Genomic DNA, 16425 nt, shown 5'->3' on the forward strand with positions numbered 1-16425 from the left:
TTGGCACGAAGACAGTGCACTGTCCGGCCGATACCCGGATGTCCAGAGGAGGGTGACGTGTGAGCCCAATAGATCAATCGATCCCGAACCTCGAGCGGAACGTACTTCCGACCCTCCGGGCACTGTGGTGGACTAGGGTCGGTGCGTAACGCCCGCTCGAGTTCAGCATCGACCTCCCACACTACCGGTGCCACCAGACACGACTCCGGCAGTATGGGAGTGGGCTCCACGGACCTCTCCTCCGTGTCATACCGCCGAGACAGCGCATCTGCCTTACCATTCTGTGACCCAGGGATGTACGTGATCTTAAAAGTAAACCTGGTCAAGAACATACTCCATCTTGCCTGGCGAGGGTTCAGCCTCCTCGCCGCCCGGATGTACTCCAGGTTACGGTGGTCCGTCAAAATGAGGAAAGGGTGTTGAGCCCCCTCAAGCCAGTGCCTCCACACCTTTAGAGCCTGTACCACGGCTAACAGCTCCCTGTCCCCTACGTCATAGTTCCGCTCCGCCGGACTGAGCTTCTTAGAATAAAAAGCACAGGGGCGGAGTTTAGGTGGCGCGCCAGACCGTTGTGAAAGCACGGCTCCTAGACCGGCCTCTGACGCGTCCACCTCTACCTGGAACGGTAAAGAGGGATCCGGATGCGCCAGCACCGGGGCCGAGGTAAACAGGTCCTTCAGTCTCCCAAACGCCCTGTCCGCCTCGGCCGACCACTGCAGACGCACCGGACCCCCCTTCAAAAGAGACGTGATGGGAGCTGCCACCTGTCCAAAACCCCGGATAAACCTCCGGTAGTAATTCGCAAACCCCAAAAACTGCTGCACCTCCTTCACAGTAGTTGGCGTTTGCCAATTACGCACGGCCGACACCCGGTCTACCTCCATCTTCACCCCTGACGCCGACAACTGATACCCCAAAAAGGAGACCGACTCCTGGAAAAACAGACACTTCTCTGCCTTCACATACAGGTCGTGCTCCACCAGCCTCCGCAACACTCTACGCACCAGGGCCACATGCTCGACACGGGTTGGCGAGTACACGAGAATGTCATCAATGTACACAACCACCCCCTGCCCCTGCATGTCCCTGAAGATCTCATCCACGAATGATTGGAAAACTGACGGAGCGTTCATCAACCCGTATGGCATGACCAGATACTCGTAATGGCCTGAGGTGGTACTAAAGGCTGTCTTCCATTCATCGCCCTCCCTGATGCGCACCAAGTTGTATGCGCTCCTGAGATCTAATTTAGTGAAAAAACGTGCCCCATGCAACGACTCAGTCATGGTCGCAATCAGCGGGAGTGGATAACTGTACTTCACCGTAATCTGATTGAGACCACGGTAATCGATGCACGGGCGCAAACCACCATCTTTTTTCTTCACAAAAAAGAAACTCGAGGACGCAGGGGAAGTGGAAGGCCGTATGTATCCTTGTCTCAGAGATTCGTCTATGTAAGTCTCCATAGCTTTCTTCTCCTCTTGAGACAGAGGATACACATGGCTCCGTGGGAGCGCAGCTCCTGCCTGGAGGTCTATCGCACAATCTCCCTGCCTATGGGGCGGCAACCGCGTCGCCCTCGCCTTACTAAACGCAATAGCCAAATCCCCATACTCAGGGGGAACGTGCAATGCGGGCACCTGGTTTGGACTCTCCACCGAGGTAGCCCCTACGGAAACGCCCAAACATCTACCCACACACTGAGCAGACCACTCCATCAGAGCCCTCTCCTGCCACGAAATAGATGGGTTATGGGCACTTAACCAGGGCATGCCCAGCACCACCGGATACGCAGGAGAGTCAATCAGGAACAGCTGAATCATCTCCTGATGATTGCCCCTGCGCACACATCCTAAGTGGCGCCGTGACCTCCCTGATTAAGCCCGTACCCAACGGACGGCTATCTAGGGCATGAACGGGGAAAGGAACATCAACAGGAATAAGGGGAATCCCTAACGCTAAACAAAACTTCTTATCAATAAAATTCCCAGCCGCGCCTGAATCTACCAGCGCCTTATGCTGGGAATGAGGTGCTACCTGTGGAAAACGCACAGGCATACAAAAATGGGCAACAGTGAGCTCTGGGTGAGTGGGGCACCTACTCACCTGGAGGGAATCCCCAGTGCGGGACCTGTCGTCATCTCCCCTAGGAGGCCATCCCCAGCACCTAGCCGCGGTGTGTCCTCCCCGACCACAGTTGGTGCAGTGGATGGACCCCCTAGCCTGCCGACTCCTCCTCTCTCTAGCGCCAGCGCCCCCGAGCTCCATAGGACACGGCTCGGAGGCGCTGGAGGGTGAAATGGACGGACCCTCCGCAGGACGTCCGCGGGTAGCCAGTAGGTTATCCAGCCTGATGGACATGTCGACCAGCTGGTCGAAAGAGAGGCTGGTGTCCCTACAAGCCAGCTCCCGACGGACGTCCTCTCGTAGGCTACATCTGTATAGATCGATGAGGGCCCGATCATTCCACCCTGCATCTGCCGCTAGAGTACGGAATTCGAGAGCGAATTCCTGGGCACTCCTCCTCCCCTGCCGGAGGAAGACCAGACGCTCCCCCGCCGCTTTCCCCTCCGGGGGATGGTCAAACACCGCCCTGAAGCGGCGGGAGAACTCGTCGTAGGTAATCGTCGCGGCGTCGATCTTCCTCCACTCCGCGTTGGCCCACTCCAACGCCCTCCCGGCCAGGCAGGAGATCAGGGCGGACACGCTCTCATGCCCCGAAGGTGCCGGGTGCACGGTGGCCAGGTATAGCTCCACCTGGATTAGGAATCCCTGACACCCAGCCGCGGTTCCGTCGTAGGCCCTCGTGAGAGAGAGTCGGACTCCTCGAGGTTCCGGCGCTGGAATGGGCGGACTGGCCGATGGTGCTGGCAGGGAGGGAGGCGGTGGAGGCGTACCCCAGCCTCGGAGGGTGGTGATCACCTCCTGCAGGGCGGTCCCCATCTGCAGGATCTGGTCCTGTTTGTCCCGAACCTGGGCCTCCAGTCTCGTCTGGGCTGCTTCGGCTCCTGCTGATTCCATGGGTGGTGTGTAATTCTGTCAAGGCGTGCTGTAGGTGTAGTGGTGGAATCAAACGCAGGACTCAGAACGATAATCCAAAGACTTGTATTACTGCCAAAACCAAGGCAAAAGGACAACTTGCCCGAAGGCGAAAAATACGCACGAAGGCGAAATAGCAACAGCGCACAAACAGGTGCGAAAATACTCCAACGCAGTGGAGAGAAGCTCAACCGAGCGAAACACACGACTGACGGAAAATCAATTACACACAACACTAGACAAACACAACGAGAAACTTATAGGACACTAATTACGCCAAAACAGAAACAGGTGTGAAAACAAACAGACAAAAGCAAACGAACATGAAACATACAACGGTGGCAGCTAGAATTCCGGAGACGACGAACGCCGAAACCTGCCCGAACAAGGGAGAGAGGCAGCCTCGGCCGAAACCGTGACACTTCAAGTGCAGTCGCAACAACCATCAAGCGCTATGATGAAACTGGCTCTCTTGAGGACCACCAGAGGAAAGGAAGACCCAGAGTTCATTAGAGTTAACTGCACCTTAGAGTTCAAGTAACAGACACATCTCAACATCAACTATTCAGAGGAGACTGCGTGAATCAGGCCTTCATGTTAGAATTGCTGCAAAGAAACCACTGCTAAAGGACACCAATAATAAGAAGGGACTTGCTTGGGCCAAGAAACACAAGCAATGGACATTAGACCGGTGGAAATCTGTCCTTTGGTCTGATGATTCAAAATTTGAGATTTTTGGTTCCAAACGCCGTGTCTTTGTGAGGCGCAGAGTAGGTGAACGGATGATCTCCGCATGTGTGGTTTCCACCGTGAAGCATGGAGGAGGAGGTGTTATGGTATGGGGGTGCTTTGCTGGTGACACTGTCTGTGATTTATTTAGAATTCAAGGCACACTTAACCAGCATGGTTACCACAGCATTCTGCAGCGATACACCATCCCATCTGGTTTGGGCTTAGTGGGACTATCATTTGTTTTTCAACAGGACAATGACCCAAAACACACCTCCAGGCTGTGTAAGGGCTATTTGATCAAGACAGAGAGTGATGGAGTGCTGCATCAGATGACCTGGCCTCCACAATCACCCGACCTCAACCCAATTGAGATGGTTTGGGATGAGTTGGACCGCAGAGTGAAGGAAAAGCAGCCAACAAGTGCTCAGCATATGTGGGAACTCCTTCAAGACTGTTGGAAAAGCATTCCTCATGAAGCTGGTTGAGAGAATGCCAAGAGTGTGCAAAGCTGTCATAAAGGCAAAGGGTGGCTACTTTGAAGATTCTAAAATGTTATATATATTTTGATTTGTTTAACACTTTTTTGGTTACTACATGATTCCATATGTGTTATTTCATAGTTTTGATGTCTTCACTATTATTCTACAATGTAGACAATAGTAAAAATAAAGAACAAGCCTTGAATGAGTAGGTGTGTCCAAACCTTTGACTGGTACTGTATATGCAGGTGTTGTACTAACTGCTAATAGAACCCGGCTAGTACTTTATGATAACTACTTTATTGAGGAAAAATTTACTTACTTAAAATGTACAACTGTGACATATGGCTGTCTCACCCAGCTATCTTAAGATGAATGCGCTAACTGTAAGTCGCTCTGGATAAGAGCATCTGCTAAATGACTAAAATGTACAAATGTAAAAAATGGCTATTTGTAAAGAAAGCCTGTTGCCACTAGCTCTCCTGATCCAGGGATGACCCTTGTCTCATTAGGAGAAGATTGGTTTAAAACAGAGATGAACTGAGGTGGTCACCCACTTGACCACTTTCCTCTTGCCCTCATTTGCTCCAGTGAAAAGAGAACACAGTGCAACCTTTGTGATGGAGGAGGGAGGGAGGCTGTTGCTATGTCACTGTGCTGTTTAAATCAGTTATGCCCCTCATTAAACACAGGGAACAGGAGTAAAGGACTAGAGGGCTGTAACACCTGACTATTACTGGGTGCCTGAAATGGCACTCTATTCACTATATAGTCCACTACCTTTGACCAGGGCCCATAGGGCTCTGATCAAAAATAGTGTACTATGTAAGGGAAGGTGTTGGGGGTAAGTAACGCGTTACGTAATCAGATTACTTTTACGAGTAACACGTTACTTGTTGAAATTGTATAATATTATTACCGTTACTCTGTCAAACAACAAAGAACTGGTGGCTCGAGAGAAAGATTTTTAATGAAAAGATAGAAAATCTGTATAGATGTTTGACTTACAGTATATATAGCTAACTGTATAGATGTTTGTCTTACAGTATATATAGCTAACTGTATAGATGTTTGACTTACAGTATATATAGCTAACTGTATAGATGTTTGTCTTACAGTATATATAGCTAACTGTATAGATGTTTGACTTACAGTATATATAGCTAACTGTATAGATGTTTGACTTACAGTATATAAAGCTAACTGTATAGATGTTTGACTTACAGTATATATAGCTAATGAAGCAGCCCATACATAGCGCATTACTTGTAGACTAGCACAGGAAAGCAGCGCCAGTAAGTAGCCTATCTTTGATAGTAACGCAAAAATAATATAACTAGTAATATAACGCGTTACTTTCCACACAGTCATATTGTAAAGTAACGCAATACTTTTGTTAAATGTAAAGAGTAATATGTAATATACTTTTTCAAGTAACTAATCCTGACACTGATAGGGGATAGTGTGCGATTTTGAACGCACCCTGTGTGTCTGAAACACTGTGTTCCAGCAAGGTGGTAGTAATGTACTCTGGTAGGAGTTAGTGAGGAGCACCTCAGCGGTCAAACCACAGTCAGAACCATACAGTTATCATGGTTTTATACTCTACTTGCCTGACGACTCATCCTGAATTGAATTCCGCTGCTCTATCGATTTCTCCATACATTCATGGTGGAGAAGAAATGCTAGTGGGTGTGGCGTTTGGCCGGAGCTGTGTGGATGGGTAGCCAGGCTAATACTTTATGTTTCCTGACGACGTAATCGTCATATAATCATAGTAGTAGTAGTGAATTCTTTAATCTATTGAAGACCCTCTCTTTAATGTTGTAGTATTTGTTATGAATGACAGCTTCCCTGCGATGAATACTACAGTATCTTTATCTCTTACTGTGTATTCCTCTCCCCCAGGGCTCACCGTGCTCTCATCAATGTCTGGATTCCCTCTGTGTTTCTGCAAGGCCGAGCTGCTAACGCCTACCATGTATACCAGGTAAGAAATACACTAACACCAGATCCTAGTGTACTAAACAAACACAAATTGTATTTGCAGATCAAGACATCCTAATTTTCTGGTATCCCATTTCTGTGTTAGGTTGTTGAATGGAGTAAATAGTAAACTAACACCCAGCATATGCCCTGGCCTCGATAACTGCTTTTTATTGTACCTAGCACATTGACTAGGCGTGAAACCTCAGGTCTCTCACTGTGTCGCCTTCCTTCCTGTTCTCCCCTGAGGGAAAATGTGTCACTGCCTTGCTCAGTTCCACTCTCCTCGGTCAGGAAGAGGAGCCACAGTGTAGCGAGGTGAAACCAGAAATGATGGGACACGACAGGTGACACAACCTCAGCAGAGAGATAGTCGAGCCTGATTGGCTTGCTCCCGAACTGAACTACATAAAAGTCTGCTCTTGTATCTCTGCCACTGCAATGTGGTGTGAAGACATAACACGCACCCCTGGACAGAATAGTACAGGCCTGGGCAGCTGCCTCCAGATGTGTACCCCCTGATAAGTAGTGACAGAATGCTGGTATTGGAGAGTAAAAGGTTATGGCTGATAAGACATCAATGATCCGATCGGTACAGAAAGGAATCAGAGGTCATTCAATGTTTTGCTGGGAACTTCAGTTGATGGATTTAGCATTGAACTTCTATATTCTAGTTAAATGGTTATGTAAATATACTTCATTGATTTAATGACACCTGTTTTTACTAGCGCTTTGAAACTATTGCTTAGTCTAGCCTCAGTCAATGGCTGTATCCTGTATAGTCATTTGTGCCTTTGTGGTGTGTTCTCAGGGGTCTATTTGTCTAATAGATCCCTACGGAAACATTACTATTGTTCTTAATAGACTAGATAGATGAGAACGGTTTGCCATTGTGAGAATAGGTATTTCTCATACAGAAGGTCCATACACCTGTTCTTAAATATCATTTGAAAGAGAGACTACTGGTATTACAGAAATATAGTTCTAGAATGTGATTAAAAAACAAAATGTTCCCATTTACAACCAGCCAACCAGGTCACAACCCTCGGCCAGTCATTCCAGACAACCTGTTCCTGTACTGTTCTGATGACAGCAGGGCCTAAAAGTCAGCACCACCCAGCAGAAAACAACACCAGAATCACGCAGCTCCGTTTCCAATGATGGAGAGGGGGGAGAAGATAAATAGAGAGAGAGGGAGACAGAGAAGTGAGAGGGAGAGATAAAGAGAAATGAGAGCCAGAGAAGCGTGGCATTCTTCTCAGCCACTAGATTACAAGGCATTTATGGAGCAGGCAAATTGCTTGTTCTCCATTCCCTGTCTTTGCCTTTCTCAAAAGCCACTTTTCTTCTCTGTTTGAAATGACTCTCTATGCAGACAGAACAAGGCCTGGGATGCCCATAGAGAGAGGCTGTGATGGATTCTCACTATTATCACTCCTGTTTTGTTCTCCCCAGACGAGCTCTCCGTCCTTCCCCTACTGTCTCCCGCTCTCCCTCCTTTCATAATGAGGCTATAACGGCAGCTGGAAATGATTGTTGCATTCTCATACCATACCAACAAGAAGTTATTATAGAAATGTGTGTCATGGAAAAAAGAATAGAAATGTCATTTCCAAACTGCCAGAGAACACACAGAGAGTAGTTAGAGGTTGTACTTTTTGATCTGTGTTCTTAAGCCCACTGTGTGAGTTAGAGTAGAGGGCGCTCCAGTCGCCTCTAGGCAGGGAGCCCTCCTGAGGTTTTTCTCTTCTGCCTCAGAGAAACGAATGAAAGAAAGAAAGAAAACAAAATAATAACAAAACTGAAGAGCCCTTCATTTGCCAGGTGGAGATGATGGATTCACTTTGGCATTTTGTAGTGATAACATACCCTCCCTCCTTCCCAACTCTTTGTGAATCTGACAGAACCAACATAGCAAATCCACAGCGTAGCAAAAAAAAAAAAAATTCATTAAAGGAAAGTAAAAGCAATGTTATGATTCATGGGCAAACTCTTTGCTTAGTTGAGCACACACACTGTACACACATTTATTTTACCTCTGGTGTGTAGATGCAAAGCAGAGAGTAGATTAAATGGCAGAATGTCAAGTGAAGCCTTGTACTCTAGATGAGCCCCGGCACACATAATTCACTTGGTTTTTATTCTAAATGAGCGATTCCCTTTGATCAGTAAAAAGCAGCTGAGCCAATTGCTTCCACACAAAGTCAGGCCTGCTGCAAACTTTCCCATATATTTATAACGCTAATGAGATTTGATAACTGCTTTTCTCTCTCTCTCTCTCTCTCTCTCTCTCTCTCTCTCCCTTTCCGTTTTTTATTTCAATTCAAAATGTTCTGTGATACCTGCTACTACTGTAGTTCCCCAGAGGCAAGCTGAGAGTGTGTGTTTGTGTGAGAGTGATTGAAAGCGAGTCACAGACACACTAATCGAGCATTCAATAGGCATTATATAAGCTACCTTTGGCTTCCTGTTGGAGCCAAGCCCTTGAACATGCACATACTAGGAGAATAAATCAGCTATAACAATGAATAATTGAGTCGTCCTCGTTGACACGCTTCCAACGTGTGCTATTCCCATCACATAGATCCCATAGGTCCCCTTCCCCAGAGGTGCACTGTGGGAAAAGTGCTAATGATAATAATCTCTATATTGCATGCAGTTGACTTCACAACGCGCTGAGAGGATCCATACAATGGAGTAGTGGAGGGTTTACGTAGTTCAGTCTGCAGACTCTTTGTGTGTGTGCGTGTTTATTTTGCCAAAGCCTGAGACTGCATTTCATTGGAATCTTTGGCTATGCAAATGAGGGATATCATATCCATATGTAGACCAGAGCCCATTATTAATCTGATTCTTAATTGAGATGATGATGATGATGATGATCAAGTCTGTAAAGATGATCGTGACGGTTATGGTAATGGGGGCCCTTGATGATGGAGATGATGATTATGATGATGGTGGTAGTTCTCTGTGATGGATGTTGATTACTATGAGGATCGTTGTTTTTAGTTGCATCGATTCATCATGAATTGGATCTCCACTATAAAAGCCAATGATTGCCTTTGTTCGATTTCCAGCATTAGAAGAGCACATTAGGCTAGTCGGAGAACTGAGAACATGTTGTACGATCTGCGAATATATTTGGAAGGAAATAACCATCAAATAACTCAGTGAGGGAAAAATGTATTTGATCCCCTGCTGATTTTGTACGTTTGCCCACTGACAGAGAAATGATCAGTCTATCATTTTAATGGTAGGTTTATTTGAACAGTGAGAGACAGAATAACAACAACAAAATCCAGAAAAACGCATGTCAAAAATGTTATAAATGTATTAGCATTTTAATGAGGGAAATTAGTATTTGACCCCCTCTCAATCAGAAAGATTTCTGGCTCCCAGGTGTCATTTATACAGGTAACAAGCTGAGATTAGGAGCACACTCTTAAAGGGAGTGCTCCTAATCTCAGCTTGTTACCTGTATAAAAGACACCTGTCCACAGAAGCAATCAATCAATCAGATTCCAAACTCTCCACCATGGCCAAGACCAAAGAGCTCTCCAAGGATGTCAGGGACAAGATTGTAGACCTACACCAGGCTGGAATGGGCTACAAGACCATCGCCAAGCAGCTTGGTGAGAAGGTGACAACAGTTGGTGCGATTATTCGCAAATGGAAGAAACACAAAAGAACTGTCAATCTCCCTCGGCCTGGGGCTCCATGCAAGATCTCACCTCGTGGAGTTGCAATGATCATGAGAACGGAGAGGAATCAGCCCAGAACTAAACGGGAGGATCTTGTCAATGATCTGAAGGCAGCTGGGACCATAGTCACCAAGAAAACAATTGGTAACACACTACGCCGTGAAGGACTGAAATCCTGCAGCGCCCGCAAGGACCCCCTGCTCAAGAAAGCACATATACAGGGCCGTCTGAAGTTTGCCAATGAACATCTGAATGATTCAGAGGAGAACTGGGTTAAAGTGTTGTGGTCAGATGAGACCAAAATCGAGCTCTTTGGCATCAACTCAACTCGCCGTGTTTGGAGGAGGAGGAATGCTGCCTATGACCCCAAGAACACCATCCCCACCGACAAACATGGAGGTGGAAACATTATGCTTTGGGGACAACTTCACCGCATCAAAGGGACGATGGACGGGGCCATGTACCATCAAGTCTTGGGTGAGAACCACCTTCCCTCAGCCAGGGCATTGAAAATGGGTCGTGGATGGGTATTCCAGCATGACAATGACCCAAAACACACAGCCAAGGCAACAAAGGAGTGGCTCAAGAAGAAGCACATTAAGGTCCTGGAGTGGCCTAGCCAGTCTCCAGACCTTAATCCCATAGAAAATCTGTGGAGGGAGCTGAAGGTTCGAGTTGCCAAACGTCAGCCTCGAAACCTTAATGACTTGGAGAAGATCTGCAAAGAGGAGTGGAACAAAATCCCTCCTGAGATGTGTGCAAACCTGGTGGCCAACTACAAGAAACGTCTGACCTCTGTGATTGCCAACAAGGGTTTTGCCACCAAGTACTAAGTCATGTTTTGCAGAGGGGTCAAATACTTATTTCCCTCATTAAAATGCAAATCAATTTATAACATTTTTGACATGTGTTTTCTGGATTTTTTTGTTGTTATTCTGTCTCTCACTGTTCAAATAAACCTACCATTAAAATTATAGACTGATCATGCCTTTGTCAGTGGGCAAACGTACAAAATCAGCAGGGGATCAAATACTTTTTTCCCTCACTGTATACAAAGATAATAACAGCAATTCAGAGAAGATTATATACAACGATAATGTTAAGGCTGGAAGGGGACAGGAAATTGCCCAACTTTCTCTCTTGGTAATCTAATCAGAATTGCAGCGGGTCTAGATTGCAGAGCCTTGCTAGGCTGTTTGATCTCTAGTAGTGGAATCTCCAATGCCATACCTCAGAGTCCGTATCAACTCAAGCCATTCATTTACTATAGTTCCTGGAAACACGATGGGGCTGTGTCTCTAACCTCCTTCACCTCTCCCCTCTAATTCTCTCTCTTTCTCAGTTTTCTCATTCCTTCGTTCCCTCGCTTTGCCACTTCCTGCCTGTACTCATTAGAGCAGTGCTACGAACCCGATTCATGACTCATTCATTCAGGAGCGAGAGAGAGGGTGGGAGAGAAAGAGAGTAAGCGAGACATTGAGTGAGTGAGACAAAAGTAAGTGAGTATTACTATTTTCCCACAGACATGTTGCTCTCCAATCATTAGTCAACAACATCACTATTCATTTAGCAACCTCAAAATCCTCTTATCTGGATGGAAAGGACATTCCTAGTGTTTTAGAAGTTCACAGGCCAATCATAAACAAACCTTCGCTTCCTGGGGAGAGCAGGAGTGTGTGGCGGGGTGAGAAGCACTGTAACAGGCGGATAGTCTTTACTTTAGTGCACAGATAAACATCTCACATTTTATTGGTCCACCTGGAGTAGTAATACATGGGTGATGGAGTTCTCAGTGTTCTGTAACTGTCAATGTTCCAGAACTCAAACCTCAAGGGTATGATACCCTTGAAGACCCTTGCTGCCCTCAACTTTTAAGGGTATATGACTGAGGACTTAATTTGGCTAGTGAATATTGATGTCTACAAATGATGCGACAAAAGTAATCCATACTAATCTATTCACATCATATATGATGGTATTGTACATCTAATCTTGCAAAAATAAAGTAACTAAATAATTATCTTTCTGACATTCCCTCTCGCTCTCTGTCTTTTTTTCTGTCTGTCTGTCTGTGCACACAACCCTGTCTCCCATCAGTTATGTAAAACATGATTTGTGCATGCATTTTAGATCTTGTCAAGGTTAGATGGGTCAAGTCTGGGTCGAGGCTCGTAGGTCAGAGTATTTTACATGTACCGAGTGGTGCAGAGGTCTAAGGCACTGCATCTCAGTGCTAGAGGCGTCACTACAGACCCTGGTTCGATTCCAGGCTGTATCAGAATCCTGCCGTGATTGGTAGACCCATAGGATGGCGCACAATTGGCCTAGCGTTGTCCGGGTTTGGCCGGGGTAGGCCGTCATTGTAAATAAGAATTTGTTCTTAACTGACTTGCCTAGGTTAAACAAATGAAATTGAGAGTTATGTGTCAACTACATTTACATGTTGTACGCATGAAGATTAAATATATATCCACTCCAGAGAGCCAGAGGTTAGAGTGTGCTCTAATGACTGTGTGTGTGCCCTGGTTAGCTAACTGCTCTATCACTCATGATGTTATAGTAGGCCTCATAGTAATTTATGTTTGAATAGTATGTATATTAATGAATCACAAACCAGTGGGTCATTTTTCAGACTCATTCAGCAGGATGGCTAGACAGATTATGGTTTGAGAATGATGTAAAATGATACTTGATCATATTTTGAAAAAAATCAATTTCCAGTCTTATTAGTCATCTCTGTTATTATGATGATTGTGGTAAGGATACTGGCAAGAGGCTATTTTACTTAAACAGATTCAGTGACACTGGGAAGGATATCGCTTCCTCCCTTCAACACACACACACACACACACACACACACACACACACACACACACACAGAGAGTACAGCTGATAAATCTTCTGCTGAATATTTTTAATGGAAAAATTCTCTCCTTATACGCTCTTATCACTCCCCGTCCTCCTTCCTTTCTGCAATCCTCCAAATGGATTATATTTTCTGCCTAATTTGGCAAATGTTGTGTCCCAGAGTGGACTGAGAAATAAAGAGGGAACGAGGGAGGGAATGAGAGAGGGAACGAGGGAGGGATGACATAAGCACTACTGCTCCGCTGCATGTATTTTATCTCTCTCTCACACAGCCCTGAAAAAACTGTGGTGCTTCAAAATCAAGTTTTATTGTCACGTGCACAAGTACAGTGAAATACCTTTCTTGCAAGCTCTTCCCCACAATGCAGTAATCAATGTCAGTAGTAAAAATAATATACTATAAAATAAAGTAAAGTAGAACAAAAACACACGAGAAATAGAACACAGTACCATATTTACAATGTGCAGGGATACTGGAGTGGTAGGGTTAGATATGTACAGGGGTAAGGTGACTTGGCATCAGGGTGTATGATAAACAGATTAGCATCAGCATATATGATGATTGTGCGTCCGTTATTTAAAGGGAGAGATCAAGCTGATCCTAACTGTTATAGGCCAATTTCTATCTTGCCCTGTTTATCAAAAGTGTTGGAAAAACTTGTAAATAATCAACTGACTGGCTTTCTTGATGTCTATAGTATTCTCTCTGGTATGCAGTCTGGTTTCCGCTCAGGTTATGGATGTGTCACTGCAACCTTAAAGGTCCTAAATGATGTCACCATTGCCCTTGATTCTAAGCAATGTTGTGCTGCTATTTTTATTGACTTGGACTAAGCTTTTGATACAGTAGAGCGTTCCATTCTTGTAGGTCGGCTAAGGAGAATTGGTGTCTCTGAGGGGTCTTTGGCCTGGTTTGCTAACTACGTCTCTCAAAGAGTGCAGTGTATAAAGTCAGAACATCTGCTGTCTCAGCCACTGCCTGTCACCAGGGGATCCTAGGCCCCACGCTCTTCTCAATTTACATCAACAACATAGCTCAGGCAGTAGGAAGCACTCTCATCCACTTATATGCAGATGATACAGTCTTTTACTTAGCTGGCCCCTCCCTGGATTTTGTGTTAAACGCTCTTAGTGTCCAACAAGCTTTCTCTGCCCTTAACCTTGTTCTGAATACCTCTAAATCAAAGATCATGTAGTTCGGTATGAAGAATGCCCCCCCCCCCCCAAGTGTGATTACTACCTCTGAGGGTTTAGAGCTTGAGGTAGTCACCTCATACAAGTACTTGGGAGTATGGCTAGACGGTACACTGTCCTTCTCTCAGCACATATCTAAGGTTAAATCTAGACTTGGTTTCTTCTAACGTAATCGCTCCTCTTTCACCCCAACTGCCAAACTAACCCTGATTCAGAGGATAATCCTACCTATGCTAGTTTACAGAGACGTAATTTATAGATCGGCAGGTAAGGTTGCTCTCGAGCGGCTAGATGTTCTTTACCATTCGGCCATCAGATTTGCCACCAATGCTCCTTATAGGACACATCACTGCACTTTATACTCCTCTGTAAACTGGCCATCTCTATACCCGACGCAAGACCCACTGGTCAATGCTTATTTATAAAACCCTCTTAGGCCTCTCTCCCCCCTATCTGAGATACCTACTGCAGTCCTCATCCTCCACATACAACACCTGTTCTGCCAGTCACATTCTGTTAAAGGTCCCCAAAGCGCACATATTCATGGGTCGCTCCTCTTTTCAGTTTGCTGCAGCTAGTGACTGGAACGAGCTGCAAAAAAAACATTAAAACTGCACAGTTTTATCTCCATCTCTACATTTAAAGACTCTTACTGACACTTGTGGCTGCTTCGCATGATGTATTGTTGTCTCTACCTTTTTGCCCTTTGTGCTATTGTCTGTGCCCAACAATGTCTGTACCATGTTTGTGCTGCTGCTATGTTGTGTTGCTACCGTGTTGTTGTCATGTAGTGTTGCTGCCATGCTGTGTTGTCATGTGTTGCTGCCATGCTGTGTTGTTGTCTTAGGTCTCTCTTTATGTATTGTTGTGGTGTCTCTCTTGTCGTGATGTGTGTTTTGTCCTAAATCTTTATTTTTAAACCCAGCCCCCGTCCCCGCAGGAGGCCTTTTGCCTCTTGGTAGACCGTCATTGTAAATACGAATTTGTTCTTAGTTGACTTGCCTAGTTAAATAAAGGTTAAATAAAAATATATAAAATAGAAATGGTATGCAAGTGTGTGTGTAGAGTTAGTATGGGTGTGTGTGAGCAAATGAAGTGTGTGTGTTGGAGTGTGTGTGGGTGAGTGGAGTCCTGTGCATAGTCAGTGCAAAAATATAAATAACTTTGCATTAGTTGCGTTAAGATGAATTATCAAGGTTGTTCTTCACATTAGTATTTCAAATCTCCATATTATCCTTCTCTCTGGGCTTTGTTGAAACTTCATTTTGTGTTTACTTTACTTTCATGGCTGATGCTCAAGGATAACAGGCCACTGTTACTACAGGCCAACTACTGTAGGTGACCTGACCAGGAAAACTCTGGGCCCTAGAAGTTTGAGGAAGGTGACGGATATAGCTGAATGTTCTTTAAATCAAGGACAAGATCAATAGAACTTAGCATACAGCCTTCTTTCAAAGTGCCTTAGCTGGAGAACAGAATGTTCCAATCATAGAAATATAATTTATTGAGATGGTTTCAATGCTATTGTTAGAGATGAGCACACAAACCGTACATGCAACATCTTTGTACGACATCTGCCCACCTATAGTGCTTCTACTTCCACTCATTATGGTGAAACTAACATCCCCACTACCTGGGCGTCCTGGTCTTTTGTCTGCCATTTTGTGCCGTCTGTATGGTAGTTGCAGTGTTTTCCCACTCCGAGGTGAGCAGCAGGGCTCTTAGGGGTTTCCTCAGAAGATGGAAGAGGTGATCCCAGTGCTTTTACCACAGCTGGTAACCTACAATTACCCTGCCTGTCAGAAGAACGGTGGCTATGCAATCAGACCAGACTGTACCTCATAGTTACGTACTTCAGAGCGAGAGAGCGAGAGGGAACTGGGTGGTTAGACAAAAGTACAAACGTACATGATGTAGCAGATGTACTAGATAATCCAATAGCTGAAGAAAATATAAACAATAGAGGAGCTGGCTGAAGAATATATTACACATTACACAGATGGGACAAGAGTAAAGGGTGTGCTTCTAGTACTGTGCCTGATTGAAGTATAAAACTCTGAGTTATACTGTGCTGTAGCTCTCGTAAGAGCAAAATCTACATGTTGTTCTGAGATGTATTTTGGTCATGTCTCTCAAGGTTTTGAAAATCATTGACACTATTAGAGGAAAAGTGCTAACTTTCAGATTGCCAGAATCATCTCAGCATGGGTGTCTGCTTAAGTGAGCTAAGCATCTCAGATCCCCTCTCTAAAACGTTGGTCTGTCTGAGTGTCTGTCTGTCTGTCTTTGCCTCCCTCCCTCCCTCCCTTAGATGAACTGATCCGTCTCTGTAAGGCAGTGCAGTAATGAGCAGTTGTAAATGCCACTGTTGTTGTTGTTGTAAATGACAGCATTTCCTCTCCCAGTCTATCTGGCTGTTGATGAAT

At 45.3% G+C, this 16425-nt stretch overlaps 1 protein-coding gene across 1 annotated transcript in view; it reads left to right on the forward strand.

Moving 5' to 3' along the window:
* The window catches only part of snx29 (sorting nexin 29), a 103425-nt gene that overhangs the window by 75129 nt on the left and 11871 nt on the right, over positions 1–16425 (forward strand). The window contains exon 18 of the mRNA XM_084141778.1: positions 6159–6240. Coding sequence (XP_083997904.1) covers positions 6159–6240 — 82 coding nt within the window. The remainder of the gene's footprint in view (positions 1–6158; positions 6241–16425) is intronic.

Source organism: Coregonus lavaretus (genome assembly GCF_964263955.1).
Source record: "Coregonus lavaretus genome assembly, chromosome: 25".
Classification (NCBI taxonomy): Eukaryota; Metazoa; Chordata; class Actinopteri; order Salmoniformes; family Salmonidae; genus Coregonus; species Coregonus lavaretus.